The following is a 27,139-nucleotide window of genomic DNA, read 5'->3' on the forward strand; positions in this document are numbered from 1 at the left end:
AGGAGCTTGGAGCCCGCGGTTTGCCCCACATACGCGCACACTTGTATGGAGTGGCTGGATATCCATTCATCCCTGATCTGGCAACTGATCAGCCTGTGAGAGGCCCGGCAGCTAGCACCCAAGACCTGCCGTGCTGCGGAGCCTTGCGACCAGCTGACCGCCTGCCCTGGGCGGGCCCGGTTAAGACGGGTACGGGGGTCGCTGGGTGGTTTTCGGCCCCACACAGTGACTGGGTGAAGAAATGAGGCCCAACGCAGAGACAGGGTGGAGTACCAAGCCCATGTTCAAGTGAGCTACACGATAAACTCTCTCCGGGGGTCCAAGGCCCCCCCCATCGGCTAATCTATGGGCTTGCCGAGACCGCAGGCAGATGGCAATCACTGACCACAGTGTAACGAGGGTGGACGAGACCCTATGGTCCCTGCTGAAACCTCCGGGTGAGTGCACTACTCTGGGCCAGCGATTTCCTCCCCCCTTGAAGACGTAGCGAGAGCCGGATAAGCCGGCGGTTGGCAGCCCAGTGAAGCTGTTACCCGGCGCCACCAACAGCAGAACGGGGCAGTGAGTGTTTCAACCATCGACACCCAGTCACACGACAACAGATTGGCAATTATACTGATCTACAACCCCGTGAACTGATATCGAATGTGCGACTCGACTAGTTACCATAATCCCCACTTCAGAATTGGAAGAGAGGGAGGTGAGAACCGCCACCCACTGTAAGTAGATTCTGCTTTTACCGCTTTTAAGTTGGCTGAAGCTGACATAGCCCGAACTACCTGAACGTATGGGGTATCCGTGTATTTAATTGGTGGCTCTCCAATACCACTTTACACAATTGGGTACGGCAAAGTTGACGTGCACACAAGCTAATAGCCCATAGCTAACAAGGCAGCGGGAAGCACGAATAAGTACTGCAACCCCCGCCACTGCAACGTGGGGAAGATGGCTACACTTGGGCCGAAACATCCCGCACTGAAGCCCTCAGAGCCTGTGGGCAGGTTACCGCAACTGTGGAGTAATCTGTTCTAGGAAACGTCAAGCTTTCAGGTAAACTGGTGGCTTGTGTGTGTTGGATGGCTACGAGAGAGGACACAGTCCACTCGTACACCCTGAAAATTTGAACTGTAATACCGGTGGTGCTGAACCGAGTTAGGCCCGACCACACTGCCTAATTGAACGCCACATCAATCCTTTCATAAGTGCACAAAGTGAGACCCCATTCACTGATTACAGAATATAAGAGGGTGCCTGGACAGTCCGAGTTGGGACACTGCGATAGCCACAACAGCGCTTCGGACTGCATTGCGATCCCACACGGTGGCTCACGCGGCTGCTCTGAGTAATTCACAATGAATATCAGATACCTTGCTCCTGGCTTTGCCGCAATTCACCCATAAAGAGACCTGTTGTCGCGAGACAACCTTGACCCCATCTGCAAGACCCTAGAGGTGGAACGCCTTCCAACATTTGCAAACATCCTTGTCAGACATTACTAGCGGGTCCTTCCTTGCCCAAACAAACCCTGGTGGAGCGCAGAAACAAAGGAAGCCAATTCATCAATAATCGACAAGATGGCAAAAAGGTCAGGCGCGAGGAAGAGGGGCCCCATGGATTCCTATACCAACAGCCAAACACTGGGCCCTTCGGCGGAGTCACCGGTTACACCCCACTCACAATCCGAAGCTGGCGGCGGCGATAAAGAGGACCAGTTAACAATAGTACAAAATGGCTTCATGGCTGTCAACATCAAACTCAATGACATTGTGGCCACCATCGGATCCCTAAAGGCGAGGGGGGGGATAAGGAAAGTTCACGAATAACTGAGGCGGAATGTAGAATCGGCTCCAACGAGGACACCATCACCGACCACAGCAGAGATATTGCTCAACTAAGGGACAACTTATCCAAGATGCAAAATAAATGCGAGGATCTTGAATCAAGATCCAGAAGGAACAACATACGGATTGTGGGTGTTGCCGAGAAATTTGGCAAAGGTCCGAAGTAATCCGAGGTGGAAACGCTCCTTAAATTTCTTTTTGGCTCTATGGCCTTCTCGGACCACTTTTTGGTTGAGAGGGTGCATCGCACGCTCGCTCCCTTGCCTAAAACTGGGGCGCCCCCTCGCACAATAATTGCCCGCCTTCTCAATTATAGAGACAGAGACGTGATACTTAAAATGTCAAGAGAGCAGGGCACCTTGCACTTTGAAGAGAACCGTATTCATATATACCCGGATTTTGTGGCAGGTTTGCAGGCGAGTCAGAGGTCGTATGATCCAGTAAAAAGGCTGTTGAGAGAGCGCCAAGTCCAATATGCGATAATTTTCCCAGCGAAGATGAGAGTTCAGCATGGAGGCAGAGCCCATTTCTATGAAACTCCATGGCACTGCCACACAGAGGGTGGGGGCCAGACCAGAACGGCAGACCGCTTCCCGAAGAAGAAAGACAGGATTCAGCAGACTGAAGGTAATATGAACCAATATCCTTTTGACTAACAGTAATGTTTCTTGTGCCTCTGGAGACCCCACGCACTACTCTGGGAACAGGGTCGTGGGCCTGGGTCAGGTGACCATGTGACAGTTACATGGCAACCCCAGGAGAATTCCAAAAGTTTATAAGGGTTCATGTTATGGGAAATAAGACAAAATAGACGCCCAAGGCAGGTATGTGCTGGTCTGGGGAGAGGTGGCAGAGAGACAGGTTATTATTGTTAATACATATGGTCCCAACATTGACGACCCCAAATTTTACAGCACTATACGCAACATGGTAACCATAACAGATGACTCTGCTGTAATATTGGGGCGGGGGGACTTTAACATGATACTCGACATAACCCTCGACCCATCAACTACCTCTCGATCCCAAACCAAGGCTGCATCGGCCATACGCCAGATAATGCAGCAAATGTCCATAGTGGATATATGGCGAGTACTACACCCCCAGGAAAAGTGGTTCACTTATTCATCAGTACACGACTCAGAGTCACGGATTGATTACTGGCTCCTTAGCTCCACCTTTTCAGACACAGTGTCGAACTGTGAGATGTATCCACGCACACTCTCAGACTACGCCCCAATATCAATCACCTTGACTTTCCGAAACACTACACCACAGGCCAAACAGTGGAGGATGCCTCCTGCCATGCTAAGAGACCCACACGTGTGCGAAACGCTACACATTGAAATAGAAGAATTCTTCCAACTAAATGAGGGGTCGGTGGACAGATATGCTGTGCTATGGGAAACTTTCAAAGTATGGGTGCGTGCCGCCATTATGGCCAAATCCACTGGAGTACTGAGACTGTCAGGAGAAGACGTAGCGGAGGCAAAGCTTGAACTACTCTAGTTTGAATACACCACCACACATAGTAAAGAATCCCTTGCTGAAATACACACCACGTTGGGCGAATTCAACAAGCTCGCTGAGCGGGAAGTCCAGTACATGGCCACCCTACATGGCCACCCCAGCCCGGGTGTGAAGATACAGGGAGATCAACAAGGCTGGGAAATTCCTGGCTCAGATGCTGAAAGCCGAGAGCCAACATAACCCCATCACCTGCATACAGACACCCAATGGTAACATAGTGAACCGAGATCAAGATATCAACGATACATTTGTTGAATTCTATAGAACATTATATTCAAATCGCGACACCTAATCAAAGGAGGAGATGACAAATTACCTACATGCATTGGATCTCCCGACACACGAATGTTGTTAGATACCCCCATCACATTGGAGGAAATCGTAGAGGCAATCAAAGCTCTACCTTCAGGCAGGGCCCTGGGAACGGACGGTCTGGGAGCCGAACTGTATAAAGAATTCCAAGACAAACTAGCCACGGTCCTGTTGAAAGTCTGGGAAGAAGCAATGGAGCGGAGAATACTACCAGACACCATGCGAGAGGCAGTGTTAACAGTTCTCCTTAAGCCCTGTCGGCCCGCACAAGACATGGGCTCATATAGACCCCTTTCACTTATTAACACTGATGCCAACATTTTTGCAAAGGTACTGCCGACCAGATTACAGCCCTATATGCCCATCTTAGTACACCCTGATCAGGCCGGCTTCATACCAACGAGTTCCACGGCCCTGAATTTAAGACGCCTTTTTGGAGTAATGGCACAGATAATCCTGAAGGCTAATGCGGCCATAGCGGCGCTAGATGGCGAAAAGGCATTTGACTCGGTATCATGTTCTTGGTTCTCGAGAGATTTGGATTTGGCCGGTGCTTTGTAGGGTGTGTCCAGTTACTTTACACAAACCCAGGTGCGAGAGTAATAACTAATCATACAATGTCTTTCCTTTTCATTAAATAGAGGCACCAGGCAGGGTGCCCTTTGTCCCCCATCCTGTTCGCACTCACAATTGAACCCATGGCCGAATCTGTCTGACAAAATTACATGCACAGAGGTCTCAGAATGACCGGAACCCCACAGATAATTTCCCTCTATGCAGACGATACGCTACTATACATCAGAAACCCGAAAGATAACCTGGGCCCCATCATGGCGGATATTGAGAGGTTCTCCGAGTACTCAGGATACAAAATACATTTTGCCAAGTCTGAATTGTTCCCACTAAACTCCACCATAGGAGATATGTCTAACATACAAGGATTCAAGTGGTCCCCCGACCACGTCCGTTATATGTGAATCGTGGTGTCCAGGGACAAAAACACACAATACGCTGAAAACCACAGGGAACTACTACAGACTCTCTCCACCAAACTACAATTCTGGACCAAACTCCCGATCTCACTGTACGGATGGGTAGCACTTCTTAAGATGGTGGTGCTTCCTAAGCCGCTATATTATTTTTGCAACATCACGATCTGGCCAGGTAGAGAATTCTTCACAAAACTTAAGACATTAACTTCCTCATTTGTGTGGGGTGGGAAAACTGCAAGGCTAAAATGGTCCAAAATGGCTGAACCATTCTCAAAGGGCGTAATCTCAGCCTCTGATTTTGAATTATAGTATTTAGTGCACAGGCACACTTCGCAAAGTATTGGTTCGACTCAGATGATACAGCCACACACATTCCCCTGGAGAAAACGCAGCGCCCCCGACAGATTTGCGATCTGTAATGTTCGACCCCAAACGTAAGGACGCCTGTGAATACAACCCTGTTAGTATTACCACGCGGGCGTGGTTCAAGATATATAAAAGAATCGGTTTTACGACCCCATATGACCGGGAGGTTCCATTGTGGAATTTCCCTGGCATAATACCAACATTCGACAAAGCTATACAGAGAACATGGGATCCAAATAACCTATTTAAGATGCGAGATATCTTTCCAGATGGCAAGTACTGTGAACTGAGGGATTTCATCGAAACAGTTGGTGGGGGACACCTAAAACAATTCCAATTCTATAGGATGAAAACTGCTTTTACCGCCAAATGGCCCACATTCCAGATGGAACCGCCTGCACATGAATGTATTAGTGCAATGACAGAAGCGGGAGGGCACTTGAAAGAGTTTCTGCACTGTGTAACCTAGTCCAGACACACTCCTAAACATGTAATAACATCAAAGAGGCCTGGGAGAGAGATTTGGGAGTAGATCTGGGCGAAACTAGCTGGTTTAGATACTGTCAACTCGCCAAGAATGTCTCCATGAATTGAGGTCTGAGATTGATCCAATTCAAGGTACTCAACCAGCTGCACTATACTCTGCCAGATTGGCTAGGTTTGTTGACGGCCACACAGGTAAATGCCCCAAATGCGATGCCCCCAAGGCAGACTCATATCATATGTACTGGGCTTGCCCAGCGGTGGCGAAATTCTGGGGGGAGGTGGCAGAAATCATAAAAGATATTACCATGATCCCGGCCACTCCTTCCCCATTGAAATACCTGTTCGGGGACATTGGCAAGGTGTCTGAGACCACCAGACGACTGTTTAACATTGCCTATGTTGTTGCAAAAAGAAACATCCTGAAATGCTGGAAATCTGCAGAGGGCCCCAAAAGGGAACAGGTTTTGAAAGACCTATCTATGATAAATGAATGCGAGGCGCAATTTACTATAACTGTTCCGTCGGCATGCCGACCTAAGGACATATGGTCACTCTTCCGAAATTACCTGTGCAATCTATTTCCTGAAGAAGATAATACCCTGTCGCCATCCTAATTGCTTGTGAATGTAATGTACTGTATTAATAGACTTGTGTTTATTGTCTGACGCTGTGATTTATTAACTGCTTTAAACTCTGTCGTGATATAACTCTCTTTAAAAAAAGAAAGCTTTTTAAAAAAAAAAGTCTTCCAAGCACGTGCTCTCCTGGACTTAGATCGAGAATGACTAAAAGTAATGGGTGGGTGCCTTCAGAGAAACTGTCTGTGGTCTTCCCTACTGTCTGCGGACTATCGAGTCAAAATTAGGGCCGCACAAAGTTGACTAAGAATGGGTCTAGGAGCTGTGGAAGTGTAAACTTTTAACTGGAAGCTTCCTAGATTGGCCGAAAATGCAGTTTCAAAATGTCTGCGACACACAGACACTGATCGTGGACACATGGTGACATCCGTGTAACTGGACGCCGGGCGCATGCGCAGGGGTAGCCGTGATTGGAAGTGCTGTCTGCGGACTTAGTTGTCACACGACACCAGTCACGTTGTCGTCCGTGAATGTCATCCATTGCTAGGCCAGGCTCCAAACATTCCTATAGTTCGCCGACTACACATTTTTTTTTTTTTTTTAACAAACCAAACACATTTTGAGAGCATAATATAAAATATATTTATAGTATGAAAAATACATTTGTTTATGAAAGGGATAGGGTATCGAATGGGAAACAGAAATAAGAGAATTTGGAATTTCGATAAAATCATTATTTGGGGAGGGTGGGAGAGAAGAGTCTTCTAACCGTCTTTGATATATGTTTTGTGAATTTGATTGGGGTGATTGTCGGAAAAGGTGGACAGGTACAAGTAGCACAGTGATCATTTCTAATAACATGATTTTTAACATATCATAGAAGTTCTTTAAAGTGTACTGGTAAAACCATGAAATTCAGTCAAAAATTATTTGTTAAAGGGACATGATGTAAAATCAAAAACTCCCAGAAATTTGCCAGTTATGGTTGCTTAGCTTACCATAACTTGCCCCACCACCGTGCACTGCTAAGACTAACACCCAGGACATCAAAGATGAGTTCACATATCAAATTAATTCTGATAGAAAGTCTCTACAAAGGGTTGTGTTTACAATGTTGGTAGCAACATATTTGGGATGATCAGGAGTGCTCTCATGAACTACTTAATGTATTAAAAAATGGACTAATTTAAACAAAATGTTATATTGGAGTGTTGTTGTTAATACAAAACCCTAATAATACATACACATAGGCAATGGGTGCAGCAAGGAAGTACCTTACCAACATAGGACACGGTTAACGTCTACGTATAAAGCGCCATATAAAGCACCATTTCAATTTAAAATTCTTACTGTCGGTGAACAAAAACAACTGGCCAAGATATGTCGATGAACAAAAACAAGAGGCACAGATATGTGATGTCATCAGTGACATTTGTGATGTCATCTTTGATGTCCTCTGTGTTAGTCTTAGCCGTGCACGGTGGTGGCGTGAGTTATGGTTGCTTAGCTTACCATAACTGGCGAATTGCTGGGAGTTTTTGATTCTACTTGTAACCATAACCCTTTGATGTTTTTTTTACTGAATTTCATAGGTTTTTATTAGTGCAACTTAACTATATATTACAGGGCCTGAAGTAGTGTTATGGTTAACTTGCTCAACCCATAGGAAGAGCACTTTTTGGGCAGCTTATAACAAAGCCCCCCCTACCCCACCTCTGGATGAATCCTCACAAAAAGTTGCAAAACAAGTATATGGCCCCGTCAGATTGAGCTTGCGAAGTTTGGTGAAGTTTCTTGCAGGGGGCAGAGCAAAGTTATAGGTGATCCTGTAATTTGTGGTTTTTCCCATAGACTCAATGGAAAAATAATTTTGCTCACGCCTACAGCCCAAACCGCTGGATGTATTTTCACCAAATATGCGGCAGGAGCGGCTGCTTTGTCCTGAAAGCATGCTTTGTAAATTGGGTATAAATCAGTCCAGTAATTTCTTTTTTAACCAGATTTCGAACTTATTAGTGATAGCCTGTGATAGCATTTGGTTATTATCAAGTTTTGTATTGCAGTATGTGCAAACTATTGAGGGGTCAGTTATTTTGTATTTTACATGCTGTTGGATATAAAGCTAATTGGCACATTGTTTTGTATTTTGTAGACCATATTTACTATTTTTGTACTCTTTATAAAAAAGTTTGGCGACAACATACGCATACTTTGTCTGGTATTTCAGAACATGTGGTGTTCAACTTTGCAATTTCTTTCTTGTATGTGCTTGTAAGGAGGTTGCTGTTGGTGAGGTGTTTGCTAATGTTTTCTAAAGTAACTGAATTTTCTAAGTCAACTTTAGTTCCAAAATATTTAATTGGGATGTGTTTGATTTCTCGACGGTGTTCTTGGGCTGTTCCATTTAGGAGAATGTTATTTAATGTTTGGTTCTAGAGCAGGACCTTTTGCATAGTACAATCTATGGACAAGGTTTTGCATAGCAGATCGGTGTGTTGCTAACATTTTGATGTGATGGAAGGTGCTTTGCATTCTGGCAGGAGTCCATGTTTTGTAAAGTTTTAATTCCACTTTTGTCTTTTAGTTTGACATAGTGATTGACAAATTGTCGTAAACATTTGAACGACTGTTGGTGTACGTTACATATTGAGCTGCCGGTGCATTTGTATGCTGGGCGACTTGTTTGGACAAAAGAAATATTTGGTTGAAAGTTTGTTGGGGAAGATTGTTCTATTTGGGTTTGTTTTGCCATAATGGTGTGTTAACTTAAATGCGCTGTCATTCAGAGCTTCAAGGATGCGTTTTCTGTGGTAGTTTGTAAGCGTAGAACATAACTTCTCTGATTTATTTATGAGATTGCTAAGAACTCTAGGCTGGAACTAGTCCTCCATATGTAAGGAAAAGTGTTTTGCTTAGGATTGGCTCTTTTTAGTAGCAATGTATTGAAAGGCAAAGAATGCATTGGTGCATTAGGAGTTCTACTATGTCTGTGTTTTTGAGCATGCACGTGGAAAATAATCCAGCAACTGTTTTAAGTTGCAGTTGTTGTAATGACGTGTACTATTGTGGTGCTACATGGAATGTGGTAGCACTGGTTTTAAAATATTGTACCTTTTATAAGTCGGGAATGTTGATGGGTTTTAGTAATGCTTATTTTTACCTATATTTTAAAACATACAGTGCATATGTGCATCAGCAGCACCAAAGTATTTGCTAAACACTTTGGTAGTATTAACTGTTGATGTGAGCAGATGGTGAATGGTGGCACTCTTAGGAGATCTGATAGCAATGCTTGGAAAACATTACACATGTATATGTAAAGGAAAATGCTGTTTCTAAAATGTATGATTTTAGCAGCATTTTATTAAGCCTAAAAATGCATAGGCGCATTAGGAGCCCCACCATTAGTACCTTTTTGTACAACTAAGGAAAATGCGCTTGCAAAAGAGTAGTAAAATGTTGTAAGTGGCACTTGGTGTGAGCAGGTGCAATATGTTGGCACTATATATACACACTATGGTAGCAGTGCATGTAAAATAGTGTGGCATTATAAGTAGGCAAACATGCTGCATTTTAGGGATGGCTATTTTTAATACCATCTGAGTAAAAGACTGACAATGCATAGGTGTATAAGTAGCAGTACCGTTTTTCTAATTCTGAATAGCTATGAAGAATGCACTTTTTTTAACACTTTTATGGTGGAATTAACTGCTGTGAGTAGGTGGAAAATGTTGCGAATGTATGGGATCTGATGGTGGTTAAAAAGCATAGCAATGAGGTACTGATACATAAAGATGTGGTGAAAAAAGTTACTTTTGAAAATACAAGCATGTCTGCCATGTCTTCTTAGACATGGATATTGTTGAATCTGCAAATAGAAATCTGGAACAGATTTCACAGTAGTTTCTTATAGAGGAGGCTGTGAATGACGGGACAGGTCCAGTTGGAATGTACATCTGAAGTGTTGAACTGAGGTGACAGGGTTTCATGTAGAGTTTTTGGAAGTGATTGATGGATGGATGTGACTGTTTGAAAGCAGCCAATGAGAGAGTGTTACACAGATAAAAGTAAAAAGAGTAGAAGGGGTGTCCTCTGCAATGACGTCTGTGATAGTGTGCAGACCCTCACATGCCATTTGGGTCCTTTAATTATGCCGTGCATTGAAGTAGGACTGCAGAGAACGTGGACGTGCTGTCACGACCCACATCCAGAAACCCCCCTGGCAAGCCCATGGGCCAGGAGGGGTCTTGGCTCCTGTCTCCAACAAACTTGGGCATCATTTGCCTAGGCCCTCTTGGGGCTCATACTTAATAAAGACTTGTGTTTAGGGAACTACTTTATTTCAAGTGCCAGCCAACATGGAGGTATCCACATAGCTTGGTTCCTTGGAACCAAGCTATGCGGTATAGTGGTTTTGGGTGTGGTAGCCTAGGAACTACTTTACCTGGACTACTTTCTTGAAGCTATTTAAACCACAACGACTTGGATAACACGCTTCGCGTTACTTTGCAATCCTGCAACGTGACGCTCATCATGTTCAGCTGTACCCGCGAACCTTGGAAGAACAGCATCTGTAAAGAGACAAGAGGACATCGTTAGCAGCAGCAGTTTACCTGTAATTTTCATCGTTAGCTGCCCACAGCTCCTGCAAACAGAATCCTAGAATCGGCGCGTCTCCCAGACCGACAGATCTGCAAAAAAGGAAGAAACAAGACATTAGACACTTTTACAACATAATGAATTGTGCTGAAAAGCTTACCTCGCAAGTCGCCCCTCGACCAGCATCGCCTCGAAATTTCATACACTGGGTGAGCACCGCGATCTATGGGAAAGAAAAGACAACAGGGTAGGAAAGGTAAGGCATCATAGCGCTGCGCATAGCGCCTACTTACCGCATCATAGCAGTCTTTATACGCCATCATTTACCGGCGAGACCCAATTCACCCAATGCATCACATTGGACTTCCGCGCACCTAAGGAAGAGAAAGAGATTTATTAAACCAAGAAAGGCATGCAAGAATAACAATATACAACAGCAATAAGACCTACCTGAAAGACTGAAAGCGGGCCGGCATCAGTGAAGTAACAAGATCGCATTCGCCCACAAAGGACAACGCGCCCCTGCCAAGAAGGCAGGACGGAGAGCACACCTGAATTAACAACAAGGTGAGGAGAGGTCCAGAGGGGCTGCAGTCATACAGGGTGGTGGGGGCTGCTTATCCCAGTTGCCCAGTCTTGAACATTGCCCACCTGTATTCCAGGCAGAACCTCCCTGCTGGTCACACCTGGGAACCACAGAGAAGGATACCAGAGTCCCTACGGCTGGGTGGCGTCCCCGTGGATACCAGGTGAGCGTAACACGTTCACAGCTGTCAGCGGATGTCGGGAGGGATTAGCCAATCAGGTTTCCTGGTCGTGGAGGAGGAGTTGAAGTGTTTAGTTTCTTGTGTGAAGTACTGGAAGCATGGATATGAACAAGAAGACTGCTTGGATGTTAGGAGGGTTGTGGATTTATTCGGTGATGGTGGAGGTGTTATGGTATGTAGTTCCTCGAATGAACTGGAGTGCATTATTACCCTTGTGTGACAATATGGTGTGTTTCAAACATCCAGATATTATAATATATTGTGGAGGCAACAGTTTAGGATATATTACTGGAGTATCCTTGCAGTTTGCTATGAAAGATCTCTTTAGAAGGCTTATGGAACTGTTTCCAGCTAGAAGATCAGTTTTTCACGGATTACTCAATGGCAAATGTGGGAAAGATCAAACCTGTTTTGTCCACAAATTGAAAATGCCAGGCAGAATGTTACTAAAGCTGTATGTGCTTTTTTACAAGATGCAGGAATGGCATATTTTCACAATGAGAATACACAATATGGAGTGAATATTTTTCGAAGTGAGGGAGTACATTTAACAGACCTTGGAAATTAGATTTTTGTGTGTAATATCAAGAATGCTTTGAAGCAGTTTGTGTAATGTTATGAAAAACAAGTAAAATATGCAGTGCACCATATGTTAGTCTATACAGTACATAACCCAAAAACCAGACAAAGGCTCTATTAAGAGCCAACATTGTAGTAAATAAAAAAGTAAAGTGATGGTAAAACATTCCCCTTCAATGCTCCATGAAGTCTGCGGACAGTTTTACTGTCCACGGACTATATGATTGCCGAAAAAGGGGCAGAGTCATTTTTTTTGTTGATAGTGTAATGTGAGCGGGTATTGTAAAAGCCATAAAAAATGGCTAAACACCTTCTACGCACGTTACAGTTTTATATTTTGTATGGCAGAGAAAAGGGGTTGGGACAGAAAAGTATTATTGTCACCTTTTTGTTTTCTTTGCTATACAGATTCTCTACAATTTCCATTAGCATACAATGTAATGCTAATGAAAATGTTATATTCCTGTAAAGGCTTCCTACTTTTAAGTATAACTATAAAGTAGATGGTGCCTACATGAGTATTTATTTTCGCTTTATATTTTTTAACTTTCAAACACTTTTTATGAGTTTTTTTTGGGAGGGATTTTAGCAGAAAGAGGGAGGGAAATTCAGTGACGAACATTAAAGGGATGTTATGGTTAAGTTGCACTAAAGCTATGAAATTCAGTGAAAAAACATTGTTAAAATGACAATATGGTTACAAAGTAAAAGTAAAAAAAACAATAAATACACCAGTTATGGTTTGATATGCAACCATAACAAGCGCCGCCGCCATGCACTGCTAACACTCACACCCAGGCCATCAACGATGACATCGCAAATAAAATCATTGATGACCTCACTGATGAAATCCCATATCGCATCAATTTGTCTGCGAAGTCCCTACAAAGGATTGTATTCGGAGTGTTGCTAGGAACATAGGAAGAGTGATTGAAGAACCTCTTATCAGGTATTCCATGTATCACAAAATATCATTATTAAACCACACGTGTACTAAAATGTTTAACTACAGCACACTAATATATGTACATATAGCTCTAGCATGGACAATAGAAGTAGAGGATGTTTAAACTGGTATGTTTCCCTAATAGATTGATAATTCCAAGCGTGATGCTGCAAATGCCTTTTGGAGGGATAGGGCCTCCTACTCCTTGTCTTATCACTTCTCTGTGTGCGTTTTCTGTGCGTATATTCCTGGATGCCAGCTTTTGATTTTTGCTATGAGAGCAAAAGTACCTGGGCATGTTAGTCTTGCAGCCGGCCATTTGTCCTCCCTTTTGTGTGCTGCCTAAATGCGGTTAGCTGGGGTCGTGTGATGTATCACATTGCGCATTGCCTAAAAAAAATGAGAGTTCTCAAAGCCTGCCATCTTTTATTCATAACAATACCACTGTCAAAACAGGTCAAAATCAGTCTGTGATTGATACACTTTGATCGATGGGTTGCAAGTGTTTTAAAATATAGAGTGGGAACGGCCAAAGGCCATGGCTTGTGGTCTGGTAGTGCTCTAAAATATACAGTGGACATGGCCAAAGGCTGTGGCCACTGGTGTGCAGAAAATCTATGGAATAACAAAACCCTTGAAATTCAATGAAGAAACTTTAGTCCATCAGTTAAGGTAAGAAACCTATCGCAACAAAACCACTGAAATTCAACGTGTTGGGGAGGTCAGGATCAGCTTAACTCGGTGCGTTCCCATGGCAAAGCCCAAGAGGAAATGTTTATTAGAGAAGGGATTCACAGTGCAATAGAAAATGGCATTATGGGGGATATAGTATTACAGGGGTGATCAATGGCAACGCGCTAGTCTCGAGTTCCCCAATGTCAGGGGTTTTGTTATGATAGGTTTCGTACCTTAACTGATCCTTAACTAAAGTTTTTTCATTGAATATATACTTGTGATGTTTGTGAATGGGCTTCGAATCACATGCTGTGCTTCTAATCCGACATCTATTGGTAATCTCAGAGTATTGCAACTTTTTTTCAAAGATCGAAAAGGGATGTCATCCTGGGCGTGTCTGTAACACTATCCCTACATGTATTATAGCCATGATTCCTCACCCATCGAGGTCCCCCAGATTGTTTTTTTCCACCATACTGGTTGGTAGCATTAATCCAGAGCTTGTGATAATGAGATTTATTGCTAAATATTGCGTCTTCAATGCATCCTTTCAACGTTACTCGATGGCCGTTTCCTGGTTCCTTGTAACGCTCACCTGATTCTCGCAGAGGCGCCGGTCTTGACTGGGCGACTACCGTATCTCAAAGGTGATGTGTAGCACCCGGTTGGCTCTTTGGGCTGGACCTCTGTGCATTGTATGCCTGACGTGTAGAGTAAGATGTCTGCAGATAGAAAATATGGGGTTAATGAACTGGGGTTATTGGGGTGTCCCTATCTCTTTCCTCTTCTCCTCTCCTGTAGACCCCCAAAGGTTAACGCTCTCACCTTAGGTAAGTGAATGCCGAGCTCTCCATCTGCCTCGGGGCAGGGTGCTGTAACCAGTTTCTTCACTGGATAGGTAGCGCAGGCCTCTTAACTTCAGAGGACTGCTGTCCGTTGTTTACTGCACGAACGGTAAGTTTCGAGTCATTCAAATGTCTTTAAAGTCTTTAGTAATGATGTCTCTTGTTTTGCAGGGTTCCGGCGATGGCGGATGACGGGCTGAAGTGAGTTGAAGATGGAGCCCGTGTGATGAATAGAAGCGCCTGGAAGCACGTAAGTAAGCGCTTGTTGCCTGCTTCACTATGCGCTCTGTCTTTTTATTTTGCAGGTACGAGTTCGGAGCGGCTGCAGGGTGCCGGAATACCCACTGGATTAGATGTGGAAAGGAGTAATGGCACGTGAGTATTAAAGTTCCCCAATGTCTTTAAACGCACCTTGTTTTGTCTTTCAGATGCGGGATGCAGCACCGAAGGCCTCCGGAGCGTGCGAAGAGTTGGTAAACTTTTGTCTTTCAGATGCCGGAATGCTAACCTGTTCTTTCTTGTCTTTATAGGTGTTGCTGAAGACTGGATTCAGGATGGTAAGCCTTTGCCTTTCAGATGCCGGAATGCTAACCTGTTCTTTCTTGTCTTTATAGGTGTTGCTGAAGACTGGATTCAGGATGGTAAGCCTTTTTCCTTAGGCCCAGGACCGGATGCAGAAGACACGATGAGCGTTCTGCTGCAGAGGTTGCAGAATAACGCAAAGCAAGATTCATCCACCAGGTGTGGTTTAAATAGCCTCCTGTAGTGCTTAGGTGTCTCCTTCCACAGCCACACCTAAGTAAGAAAAGAGTTTCTGGTAAGAAAAGAGTTCCTGCCTTCCAGAAGAGTTCCAGTGTTCTGAATCTAGGGAGTGGCTCCAGCCCCACCCAACAGGAAAAGTAGTTCCAAACAGAAGAGGATCAGAGGCTCAACTGGCAGGCAAGTAAGCAGCATGGTCTGCTGAAGGTAAATCCACCCAAGCATTATGAGCCCGGCGCTTCCAGCGCTGGGACTGGGCATATTTATGAGCCTGGTGCCACTGGCGCCAGGACTGGGTCCAAAAGGTCCCAATTGGGACTGGTTGGCACTCGGAACCTGGGTTATGGATCTGCTTCCAAGGGAGTTGGGAAAACCCTGACCTTTTGGAAGCAGAGATCATGACAGTACCCCCCCTCAAGGCCCCTCCCAAACCGGGCTTCTCCGGGGGTTTTGGCTTGTCAGGAAATGTTCGGTGAAATCTTTTGATTAGGCGAGGAGCGTGGACATGTTCAGCAGGTTCCCAGGATCTCTCTTGGGGGCCGTAGCCTTTCCAGTCAATTAGGTAGAATAGTTTAGATTTGGAGATCTTGGAGTCCAGAATGCTTTTGACTTCAAACTCGAGTTCTCCATCCACTAGGATAGGTTTTGGAGATTTGGTTAGTCGGGTTTGAGGTTGCACGGGTTTTAATAGAGAGACGTGGAAGACTGGATGTATCTTCATGTGCGGGGGCAAGTCCAACTTGACCGCTACTGGGTTTACTATGGTAGTGATGGAATAGGGACCAAGGTGTCTTGGGTTGAATGTGCGTGGCCCTTTTAGAGATAGATATTTGGTGGATAACCAGACTTGAGGGGCTTCCTTCCGATGTTGATCTGCTCCTTTCTTGTATTGTTCTTTAGGTGAGAAACAGCTTCCTTAAAGGCTTGGGTGATTGTAGAATGCAGGTAGTCTACTGCTGGTGTTTCAAGATCTTGGAGGGGATCCAACTCCGAGGTTCGAGGGTGACTGCCGTACAAAAGAAAAAACGGGGTTTTCCCAGTTCCCGAATGGACAGAGTTATTGTAGGCATACTCGGCTATCCAAAGGATATCTTTCCAAGTTTTTTCAGTTTGTTGCAGCATGCAGCGTAAATACTGTTCCAGAGTTTGATTGGTCCGCTCGGTTTGTCCGTCGGTCTGAGGGTGGTGACTGGTCGATAGTCTCACATCAATTTGAGCCGACCGACAGCAACTTCGCCAAAAATGAGAAATAAATTGACTACCTCGATCCGAAATTAGAACCGAAGGAAAACCGTGCAGTCGGACGATGTTTTCGAGAAATTCTCGGGCCAGAGTTGCTGCTGTTGGCAAGCCTTTGAGCGGAATGAAATGCGCCATCTTGGAGAATAAGTCCACGATTACTAGAATCGTATTGTATCCGGAGCATGGAGGTAGATCGGTGATGAAGTCCATAGAAAGCGTATGCCAAGGGCGAGGTGGGATGTCAATAGGGCGTAAGAGGCCTGCTGGTCTTTCCTTTTGACTCTTGTTTTGGGCGCATACTCCACAGGACATTATAAAGTCTCTGATATCTTTTTTCCAAGACGGCCACCAGAAGTAGCGCTTGATCTTTTCTGAGGTCTTGGCTATACCGGGATGACCTTCCATTAAAGAGTCGTGATAACAAGAGATTACTTTTTTCTGTAAATCTGTGCTGGGTAGGTATAATCGTTCTTGGAAATACAATAAGTTGTCCTTTACTGCAAAGTCCTTTCCCTGCAGATGCCAATTCTGTATGTCTGCTGGAGTTACAAGTTGCCTGGCTTTATCCTTAACTTCCTCTATGGATACTGTGGCGATTACACCCAGAATCCTTTGTTCGGGAATGATTGGTACAGGTTTAGGGTTGACCAAGTGTTCTCCCACTCCCATCCGAGAAAGGGCATCGGCTTTACCGTTCTTTGTACCAGATCGATAGGTAATTATGAAGTCAAACTCGGCAAAGAATAATGCCCAACGGAGTTGTCTAGAGGATTGGGCTTTTGCGGTCTTCAAATATTGCAGGTTTCGATGATCCGTAATCACAGTAACGGTGTGTCGGGCCCCCAGCACATAATGCCGCCAAGCCTTAAAGGCAGACTTGATAGCCAGAAGTTCCTTGTCAGTAATCGTGTAATTGATTTCAGGAGGCGAGAATTTGCGGGACCAAAATGCCACGGGATGCAACTGATTGGTTACCGGGTCCTTTTGTGATAGAACTGCCCCCATGGCAAGGCTTGAAGCATCAGTTTCCACGATGTAGGGGAGTTCGGGGCGAGGGTGTTTTAAGATTGGTGCAGAGATAAATTTAGTCTTCAAATCCTGGAAAGCTTGTTCCGCCTCGGTAGACCATTCAAAACGTTTGTTTTTCTTTAACAAGGCAGTAATGGGCTGGACTATTCGAGAGAATTCGGGGATAAACCTGCGGTAAAAGTTAGCGAAGCCTAACATGCTTTGCACACCTTTTACGGAGGATGGTGATGGCCATTTGAGAACTGCATCGACCTTCTTTGAATCCATACGCACTCCGCCAGGTGATAATATGAATCCCAAGAATTCAACTTCAGTCACGTTGAAAACACATTTTTCCAACTTAGCGAAAAGTTTGTGTTGACGCAATCTTTCGAGGACCATTTTCACGTGTTTCCGATGTTCAGATTCCGATGAAGAATAAACGAGGATGTCGTCAATGTAAACAACAACACATACATCTATGAGCTCTCTGAGGACATCGTTCATAAAATATTGAAAGGCGGCCGGGGCATTGCAAAGTCCGAAGGGCATGACCTGATATTCAAATAGCCCATACTTGGTGCGGAAGGCCGTCTTCCATTCATCGCCCTCTTTTACTCGTACCAAGTGGTAAGCTCCTCTAAGATCCAGCTTTGTATATATGCATGCTTTTCTGACTTGGTCCAGGAGTTCAGGGATCAAAGGTAACGGATATCTATTCTTAACGGTGATCTGGTTCAGGGAGCGATAATCGATACAAGTTCTAAGGTCTCCTTCCTTTTTTGGAACGAAGAACAAAGCTGAAGAAGCAGGGGACTTGGAAGGACGAATAAACCCATTTGCCAGGTATTGATCCAGGTATTGTCGAAGGTGAAGGTTCTCAGGCTCGGTGAGGGCATAAATTCTACTACAAGGAGGAGTAGATCCAGGTATCAGGTCTATCTGGCAGTCATAAGACCTATGAGGAGGTAGAGAGTTAGCCTGATCCTTCCGGAAAACATCTTGGTATTCTAGGTATTCGGGAGGTAACTGGGGAGTCTCTGAAGAAATTGCGGCCAGTGCAACACCAGGTGGAGGGTGACAAGTAGAGACACATTCTGGAAACTGGACCGTTCTTGCTCGCCAATCGATCAGAGGATTGTGTTTCTCTAACCAAGGTATTCCTAGAATAATCTGAAACTGAGGGGCCTTGATCACATCGAACACGATCTTCTCATGGTGTCCATCTTGACTTACTAGCGTCACCTCTTGAGTGGTATGCGTTACTGGCCCGGAGGCTATCTCCGTACCATCCACCGTAGTAATGACGTCCTTTACAGCCTTGGGACAAAGAGTTAGATTCATCCTCAAAACCATTTCATGATCCACATAATTGCCGATGGCACCGCTGTCGACGTAAGCTTCAATTGCATGTAATCGATCCGGATTATCAGGGCTAATGAGGACCATAGGTATCACGAAATGCGAGGTCACGGAACTGGTTTTCACGCTCGGCAAGAGGACCTCTATTCTTGTCGGGCGAGGTCGTTTCCCTGCTCAGAGTTTGTAACTTTGGTAACTGCAGCTCCTACTGCCTTCTTGGCAGGTTTCACCGGACAGTCTCGAAGAAAGTGCCCTGAGTTTCCGCAATATAGGCATAATTGCAACTGTTTCCTCCTTTCCCGCTCCCTTTGTGTTAGAGGACCTTTCAGACCCCCTATTTGCATGGGTTCCCCGGAGTCTACTCCTTTGGAAGGAGTTGGCGGTTTGGAAAATACTCGAGCATCAAACTTGGAACGATCGGCCTTCCTGTTCTGCAGCCTGTGATCTATTTGAACGACCAAGTCTATATAATCCGAACAGTCTTGTGGGGGATTCACTACTTGGGCTAAAACGTCTTTGAGCTCTCCACGTAGACCTCTATAAAACAGCGTAATCCTTTTGTCCTCACGCCATTGAGTTTCCACTATTAGTCTATTGAAAGATGCAATATAAGCCAAAAGGTCTTGATTACCCTGTCGCAACGAAAGAAGCTCATTGTCCAAGGCCTGCCCCTGTGAATGTCTTGCGAACAGTTTTTCCATACTAAGCTGAAAGGCTTGAAAATCATGGAGAACCGGATCATCTTGATTAACTAGAGGGATCGACCAGTCTGCCGCATTGCCACTAAGGTACGAAAGTACAAAAGCTACTTTTGCGTGATCAGTTGGAAAGGCTGCTGGCCGGCATAAGAAGTGCAACCGGCACTGATTGATAAATACTGCAAACCTCTTTGGGTCACCAGAAAATCGTTCGGGCGGAGCCAGAGGTACATTCCCAGGTAGGTTGATCTGCACTGGATTCATAGAGGATGTTGAAGGAAGATTTGCCCCTGATGCGGGTAACGGGGTCTGTCCGGCTTGTGACTGTAGCACTTGTCTAGCAAGATTGTCTGTTCTCTCCTTGGAAATAATTAGTTCCCTTCTTAGAGCATTCGTTTCCTGACGAGCTGCATGCACTTCTGCCCTTAGTTCCCCAAGTAACCGGGCTAGGGGGTCAGTATCCGAGGTTTCCATAGCGCCTGGGCGAGAGTTTTGCGGTAGGCTTTGCGTTCTGTAACGCTCACCTGATTCTCGCAGAGGCGCCGGTCTTGACTGGGCGACTACCGTATCTCAAAGGTGATGTGTAGCACCCGGTTGGCTCTTTGGGCTGGACCTCTGTGCACTGTATGCCTGACGTGTAGAGTAAGATGTCTGCAGATAGAAAATATGGGGTTAATGAACTGGGGTTATTGGGGTGTCCCTATCTCTTTCCTCTTCTCCTCTCCTGTAGACCCCCAAAGGTTAACGCTCTCACCTTAGGTAAGTGAATGCCGAGCTCTCCATCTGCCTCGGGGCAGGGTGCTGTAACCAGTTTCTTCACTGGATAGGTAGCGCAGGCCTCTTAACTTCAGAGGACTGCTGTCCGTCGTTTACTGCACGAACGGTAAGTTTCGAGTCATTCAAATGTCTTTAAAGTCTTTAGTAATGATGTCTCTTGTTTTGCAGGGTTCCGGCGATGGCGGATGACGGGCTGAAGTGAGTTGAAGATGGAGCCCGTGTGATGAATAGAAGCGCCTGGAAGCACGTAAGTAAGCGCTTGTTGCCTGCTTCACTATGCGCTCTAACTGTCTTTTTATTTTGCAGGTACGAGTTCGGAGCGGCTGCAGGGTGCCGGAATACCCACTGGATTAGATGTGGAAAGGAGTAATGGCACGTGAGTATTAAAGTTCCCCAATGTCTTTAAACGCACCTTGTTTTGTCTTTCAGATGCGGGATGCAGCACCGAAGGCCTCCGGAGCGTGCGAAGAGTTGGTAAACTTTTGTCTTTCAGATGCCGGAATGCTAACCTGTTCTTTCTTGTCTTTATAGGTGTTGCTGAAGACTGGATTCAGGATGGTAAGCCTTTGCCTTTCAGATGCCGGAATGCTAACCTGTTCTTTCTTGTCTTTATAGGTGTTGCTGAAGACTGGATTCAGGATGGTAAGCCTTTTTCCTTAGGCCCAGGACCGGATGCAGAAGACACGATGAGCGTTCTGCTGCAGAGGTTGCAGAATAACGCAAAGCAAGATTCATCCACCGGGTGTGGTTTAAATAGCCTCCTGTAGTGCTTAGGTGTCTCCTTCCACAGCCACGCCTAAGTAAGAAAAGAGTTCCTGGTAAGAAAAGAGTTCCTGCCTTCCAGAAGAGTTCCAGTGTTCTGAATCTAGGGAGTGGCTCCAGCCCCACCCAACAGGAAAAGTAGTTCCAAACAGAAGAGGATCAGAGGCTCAACTGGCAGGCAAGTAAGCAGCATGGTCTGCTGAAGGTAAATCCACCCAAGCATTATGAGCCCGGCGCTTCCAGCGCTGGGACTGGGCATATTTATGAGCCTGGTGCCACTGGCGCCAGGACTGGGTCCAAAAGGTCCCAATTGGGACTGGTTGGCACTCTGAACCTGGGTTATGGATCTGCTTCCAAGGGAGTTGGGAAAACCCTGACCTTTTGGAAGCAGAGATCATGACATTCCTGTCCACTGACTGCTGCGATTTAATTCTCGACGGCTGGCCGCGGCCCTCACCATCAGGTTTCGGCCTTTCACAGTAGGGAGAGTGGGGGCCTTTCTTCTCAACATTCTTCCATTAGAGAATGCCTTTTCATGTTCTTCCCCCTGTCTGGCTGCTGTTTTAATACTCAATAATGGAGAGAACTCCATTTAAATGTTGCCCTTCGTGTCATAGGAAGTCTTCTTGGAGAGACACTCATAAAAAGTGTAACAACTGTTTGCTTTTGTGACCACAAAGCCTATTGACTATTTAACCCCTTAAGTGCCAACGACGAGTATGCTTGTCCTTTTTGCATAGACTTGATAAAAGCTCAGCTGTTAAGTGGTTAAGCCTTAGACACTTAAACAACGGTGCATGAAGCGGTGGGTGGCCTACGCCATGCAGGCTAAATCCCATTCCCAAACTGGCACCGTCGCATCAGACGAGGAACCCTCCAGCAGCCCCGGCTCCAGTTCAGAGGCCTAAGATATTGTCTGCTCCAGCGTACCCATCCCTCCGCCCCACTAGGCATGCCAAACGCATTGCTACGGGGAGATCACCCACTGGCAACAGGGGCACATATGCTCACACCACCAAGGCAAAGCACACAGCCCCCCCCCGCCATCCTTCGATGGTACCGTTGAAGAAACCTACTCACCCTCAGACCCGAAGAAATCTTTGGCGAAACCTGGTGAACCTTCCCATTCTCGACCCTCTGCAGTTTCGCCTCTGCCTTTAGCGCATTGTTCAAAGTTTTAGACTTCCCTGTGTGCTCCCCCTAAATCTTCAACGTCTGTTTTGGACAAGTCAAAAATGTGCATGCTCAGGTAAGACTCACCCGAAATTGAGGGGCAAGTAGTCCAAGACACTTTCACAGCTTTGGTCCCATGGTTCTAGCCTCCAAGCACCTCCAGTTTTACCTCAGGGATGTCTAGGCCTCTTCCCTGCTGTCACAGTCCTTACAGGGTCAGAGAGGTCCTGTTCAAGAGGAGTCAGCTTTCCCACTCGCTGAAACTCCAACTACAGGAACCTGGACGAAGGCACGATTTGAGCAATGTATGGAAAAGGTGTGACTTTATTGATTTTGCCGACATATTTGATAGGAGTACTCATAAAAAAATCCATCCCTTAGATAAGTACCCTACGTACTAAAAGTCTCCTGGACTTTAGTCTTTAGTTGTCCACACTACCTCTCCTATGCCCGAGATAACTGATCCCTCTGGGGATGTATTTCAGGATAATTAGTATGAAGAGTTATATTGGGTCCAAAACCAGGCATACGACTCGCAGAATCCTGCTTCCCAGGGTCCAGACGCATTGGCTTGATGCTGATGACCTGGGGACTTGGCCCACTACTCCTACGGCAGAGTTTTACACCGTTGCTGATGCCATGCATGGCGTGCAGTCTAGGGCCACTTCTACTGTTGACGACCAGCTGCCCTTTAATAACTTTCTTAAAAGGCAGTGGATCATTTCAAAATTGTCACTCATGAGGCGGTGCCTGACTCTGGCTGACAGGTTTTTTTCTCTTGGAGGATATCCTCCACAAAGTCAATCAATCCCCCTTCTCAATTCTGTAAATAAGCGTATCACCCTTTCTTTACTCACGCCCTCCTTTCTCAGGAGTGTGCATTGAGAAAATGTCCAGGCCCACTCCCACAAATCCCCTATATATTCAGGGGCACTCTGTTCCAGATTCACTAGTGGTCACCTCAACCAGATAGCGTGCAGGCGTTCCTTTGTCTTCGGCTGAGGCTCCTCCCGCCAAGGACTGAAAATCCATACGCCTTTTGGCAACAGTATCATGTCTTCTGCGGCTTATTGTACCTGTATTGCCAATAACACCACCTTGCTTACCAGCTTTAGTGATGTCAAGTGGGGTCTTGTGCAGAGCGAACTGCAGAGTGTTCCTGAACCAGCCAAGTCACAGCTGCCTGCTATTGTGCAAGAAGAACAAGTCACCCAGAATATTTTAAAGAGCACTTTAGATGCTGCTGAGACTGCTGGCAGTGCGTTGGCGGATGGAACTCTTCTGAAGTGCCATGCCTAGTTTCAAACCCGAGATTCAGGCGTCCCTTTTCAACAAGCCCATAGAGGAGTCTGCTCTGTTTGGAAAAGCGGTGGACGACACACTCGAAACGGCGAAGAAAGAACATGAGAACTTAAGTCTCTCAAACAAATTCCCAGCTGGCCGTACGTGCAGCACAGGGTTTTTAACACCTGCTCCTTTTGAGAGTAATCCTTATCCAAACCTGCACAGGGCTCTTGTAACACTCAAAATTCTCTCTGGTGCTCTAACCTAGGATCGTCCAACGCCAATCAAGCTCCACAACAGCGGGTCGGCATGGCAAAGGAAGGGGTAGGAATGCAGCTGCCAGAGGCTACCCTACCAACAAATGACTCTCCGGGTCCCAACATGTTCCTCCTGTCACAACACGTTCCAGGGGAACACAATCTTCTTGTGTGAGTGGCGTTTACACCAACACATTTTGCACAACGTCTTTGCAGAATGGGGGCATCCAGACATTAACCTCTTTGTAACACTGGAGAATGCACAATGCCCAGACTACGCCTCCAGGTTTCCCCAATAGATCTCCAAGGTGTATGATCTCTAGATCAAATAGTCAGGGAAATGAGCTTATGTTTTCTCTCCTCCCACCCCCAAACTTCTCTCCTCAGCAGGATAATTCACAAGATGCATCAAGTGCAAGTTACACTATCCTGATAGCACTAATGTGCGCTCGTCAACTTTGGTTCTCGCATCTCATGAGAATGGCACTTTGCCCTCCAGTGAAACTGCCATGCCCCTACAACATGCTATCAGTGTATGGACCTTTTTAAGGAGGCACCTAAACCAAGTACCAGACACTGTTATTCCAGTAAATGGAGACTTTTTGTCATTTGGTGTGGTACTCGTAACATCAACCCTATTGATTGTTTACCCACACACACAGTCCTTTACCCAACTCACCTCTCCGATTCAGGACAAGTTTGTAACTCATAAAGGTCCACGTTGCTGCCCTTTCTGCTTGCGTGACCTCTCAAAGCAAGGTTTCTTGGTGGAAAATCCCTGTGATCAAGGCTTTTACGGAAGGTGTGAAAAGACTTCATCCGCCTATTTATAATCCAACTCTCGAATGGGACTTGAATGTTGTCCTTACTAAACTTATGGGCCCTCCTTTTGAACTAGTGCACAAAGGTAGTCTTACGGCTTTCACCTATAAGAATGCTTTTCTGATGTCTATTACTTCCATTAGGAGGGTAGGTTAACTGCAGGCGCTCTCAGTTCAAGACCCATTTGTTACTATTCATAAGGACAGAGTGGTTTTGTGCACACATCCACACTTTGCACCTAAATGTATCTCCAAGTTCCATGTAAACCAGTCCTTTGAACTTTCATCTTTCTTTCAAAATCCTAATAATTCAGCTGAAAGAAGCCTCCATACACACTATATGTTAGGAGTGCAGTGATGTATTACCTCAATAAGACAAAATCGCTCTGGAAGACAGATCATTATTTGTCTCCATTGCCACTGGTAGAAAGGGGGAACTGTATCTCTAAGTCAGCAAATTCTAAATGGATCATGAAATGTATACCAATGTGTTACTCTCTGTCAAAGAGAGCCTTACCTTTTATGTCTAGAGCACATTCTACTTGAGGCACAGGAACTACTATAGCTTACATTGCAAATATTACTCTAGATGCTATTTGCAAGGCGGCTACCTGGAGTTCTGTTCACATCTTTACACAAGAGTATTGCTTCTATACACATTCTAAGACTTCTCAGTGAGTCAGGCAGTGTTAAGACATCTCTGTGCTGCTGTTCCTTCAAACATCGCACCTTCTTCTCCAGGTACTGCTTGCTAGTCTATGCACTGCATGTGATACTAAGCAGATTCACAAGCATCAGAAGGCATACATTACTTAAAGCAATTATATTTCTGGTGCTTGTACCTGCTTAGATTCACATGAGCCCACCCTCCCTTCTTGGCGTTAAGCACCTTTTATTCTTATGTACTCACTCACGTATTCTCTTAAACTCCCTCATGACAGAAGGAAAACAACCCGGGGGGACCGCAACACGTGAGGAATCGTGTGTACACTACACGCCACAGTAAGGGATAGTCTGGAACGGTCTGGTTGACATCCCTTTTCAATATGCGGGAAAAATATGCAATACTCTGCGATTACCACTAGATATCGGACTATATGCATGGCATGTGAATCTAAGCAGATACAAGCACCAGAAATACAATTACGGTAAGTAATGTATGTCATATATACCTCAAAGTTATGCTGGAACTGAACCATTTGTGTTTTTCATATTGAAACTATAAATGTTGTTTGTAACACCTCTGAGGATTTTCTGTACTGGTAGCTTTTAGATCCTAGTTTCACTAGCATTAGAAAATGTCAGTTACATGCTATTTGGAGTCACATTTCATCTGTATGTTTGTTGGCAGAGAGTGTTGATGACGGTGAAGATGACTGCAATTTTAAACTGACAATGGAGTTGAGTTTGAAGGATCTTCAAATGCCAAAAGATGAAAAGGAACTTGGCGAAGGTAACTTTTATTTTTGCGTTTGGGCGTTGTATCAACATAACCTATGATCCGATAATAGAGGCCAAAAAGACAAAAGCCGCTGACTGACCTATATGATAGACCCCTTCGCTAGACCGACAGCAGGTTATTCTGTTGCGGGCATCATTGTTCTGTACAAAGAATGTTTTTGCCCCACGGTTCTATATTGCCTCAAGGCTTTGGCTATGGGGGAATCTGACATGGGTAGGTGCATTTGAGGGCTATTTTTGGTGCAGAGTATTAAAACTATCCCCTTCGACCCACATGGAATACCTTAGGCTTCAGTTGGGATTGACATCATTGAGGGACCTCAAGGCAAGGTGAGCACCACATGGAAGCCAATTCAAACCCTAAATGCCAATTGCTTGTCTTGGTGGTAGGGGATAATAGATTACAATTGACATACAGGAGAAGTGAATTTTCATTTCTGATTTATAAGCTGTATGACCACATTAATTACCACATTAATTGTCTCCCATATTTTAACCGAGGTACTAAGTATGATGCCCTGAAAAAAATCTTTAGGAGAAAGATTAATCAATAGGACTGGCTAAATAACTATGAACAGCTTTCGCCTTGCGATCATATAGATACATAGCTAAGGTTTCTCATTGCCTTTTAAAAACTCAATTGTACCTTAGACAGAGCCCAAATCTGGTTCTGCGCAATTTTATTCTTAGATTGTGCACTAACCAATTACGAGGCGCTTACTTTGGGATTCCCTTAGCCCAAAGGACATGCCGTATGTGTAAAACACCAAGCAGGTCAAAACAGCCAGACACGTACTTACTTGAATGCAAGGGCTTCAACAGGAATGTCTATAGCTACGACTAAATAAGAAGTGAGGAGTTTTGAGTCTTCTGCCTCAACTCGGAATCGGAAAACCTACATCTTGCTCTGTACTGGCTGTGGCGCCATATCTCTAAATTACACTCTGTGGATAGTGTGATCCCTAAGCCAGCCCTTCCTTAATGAATAAAGTGATATAGATGTGCTTCATCGCACTACT

General features: G+C 45.2%; 1 protein-coding gene across 2 annotated transcripts in view; it reads left to right on the top strand.

The window, feature by feature from the left end:
• The window catches only part of ZNF451 (zinc finger protein 451), a 1,463,718-nt gene that overhangs the window by 1,397,179 nt on the left and 39,400 nt on the right, over positions 1-27,139 (top strand). For both annotated transcript variants that reach the window (XM_069606175.1, XM_069606176.1), the window contains one exon: positions 26,011-26,112. In XM_069606175.1, coding sequence (XP_069462276.1) covers positions 26,011-26,112 — 102 coding nt within the window. The remainder of the gene's footprint in view (positions 1-26,010; positions 26,113-27,139) is intronic.

The sequence above is a fragment of the Ambystoma mexicanum genome, chromosome 4p (assembly GCF_040938575.1).
Source record: "Ambystoma mexicanum isolate Mex_15411 chromosome 4p, UKY_AmexF1_1, whole genome shotgun sequence".
NCBI lineage: Eukaryota > Metazoa > Chordata > Amphibia > Caudata > Ambystomatidae > Ambystoma > Ambystoma mexicanum.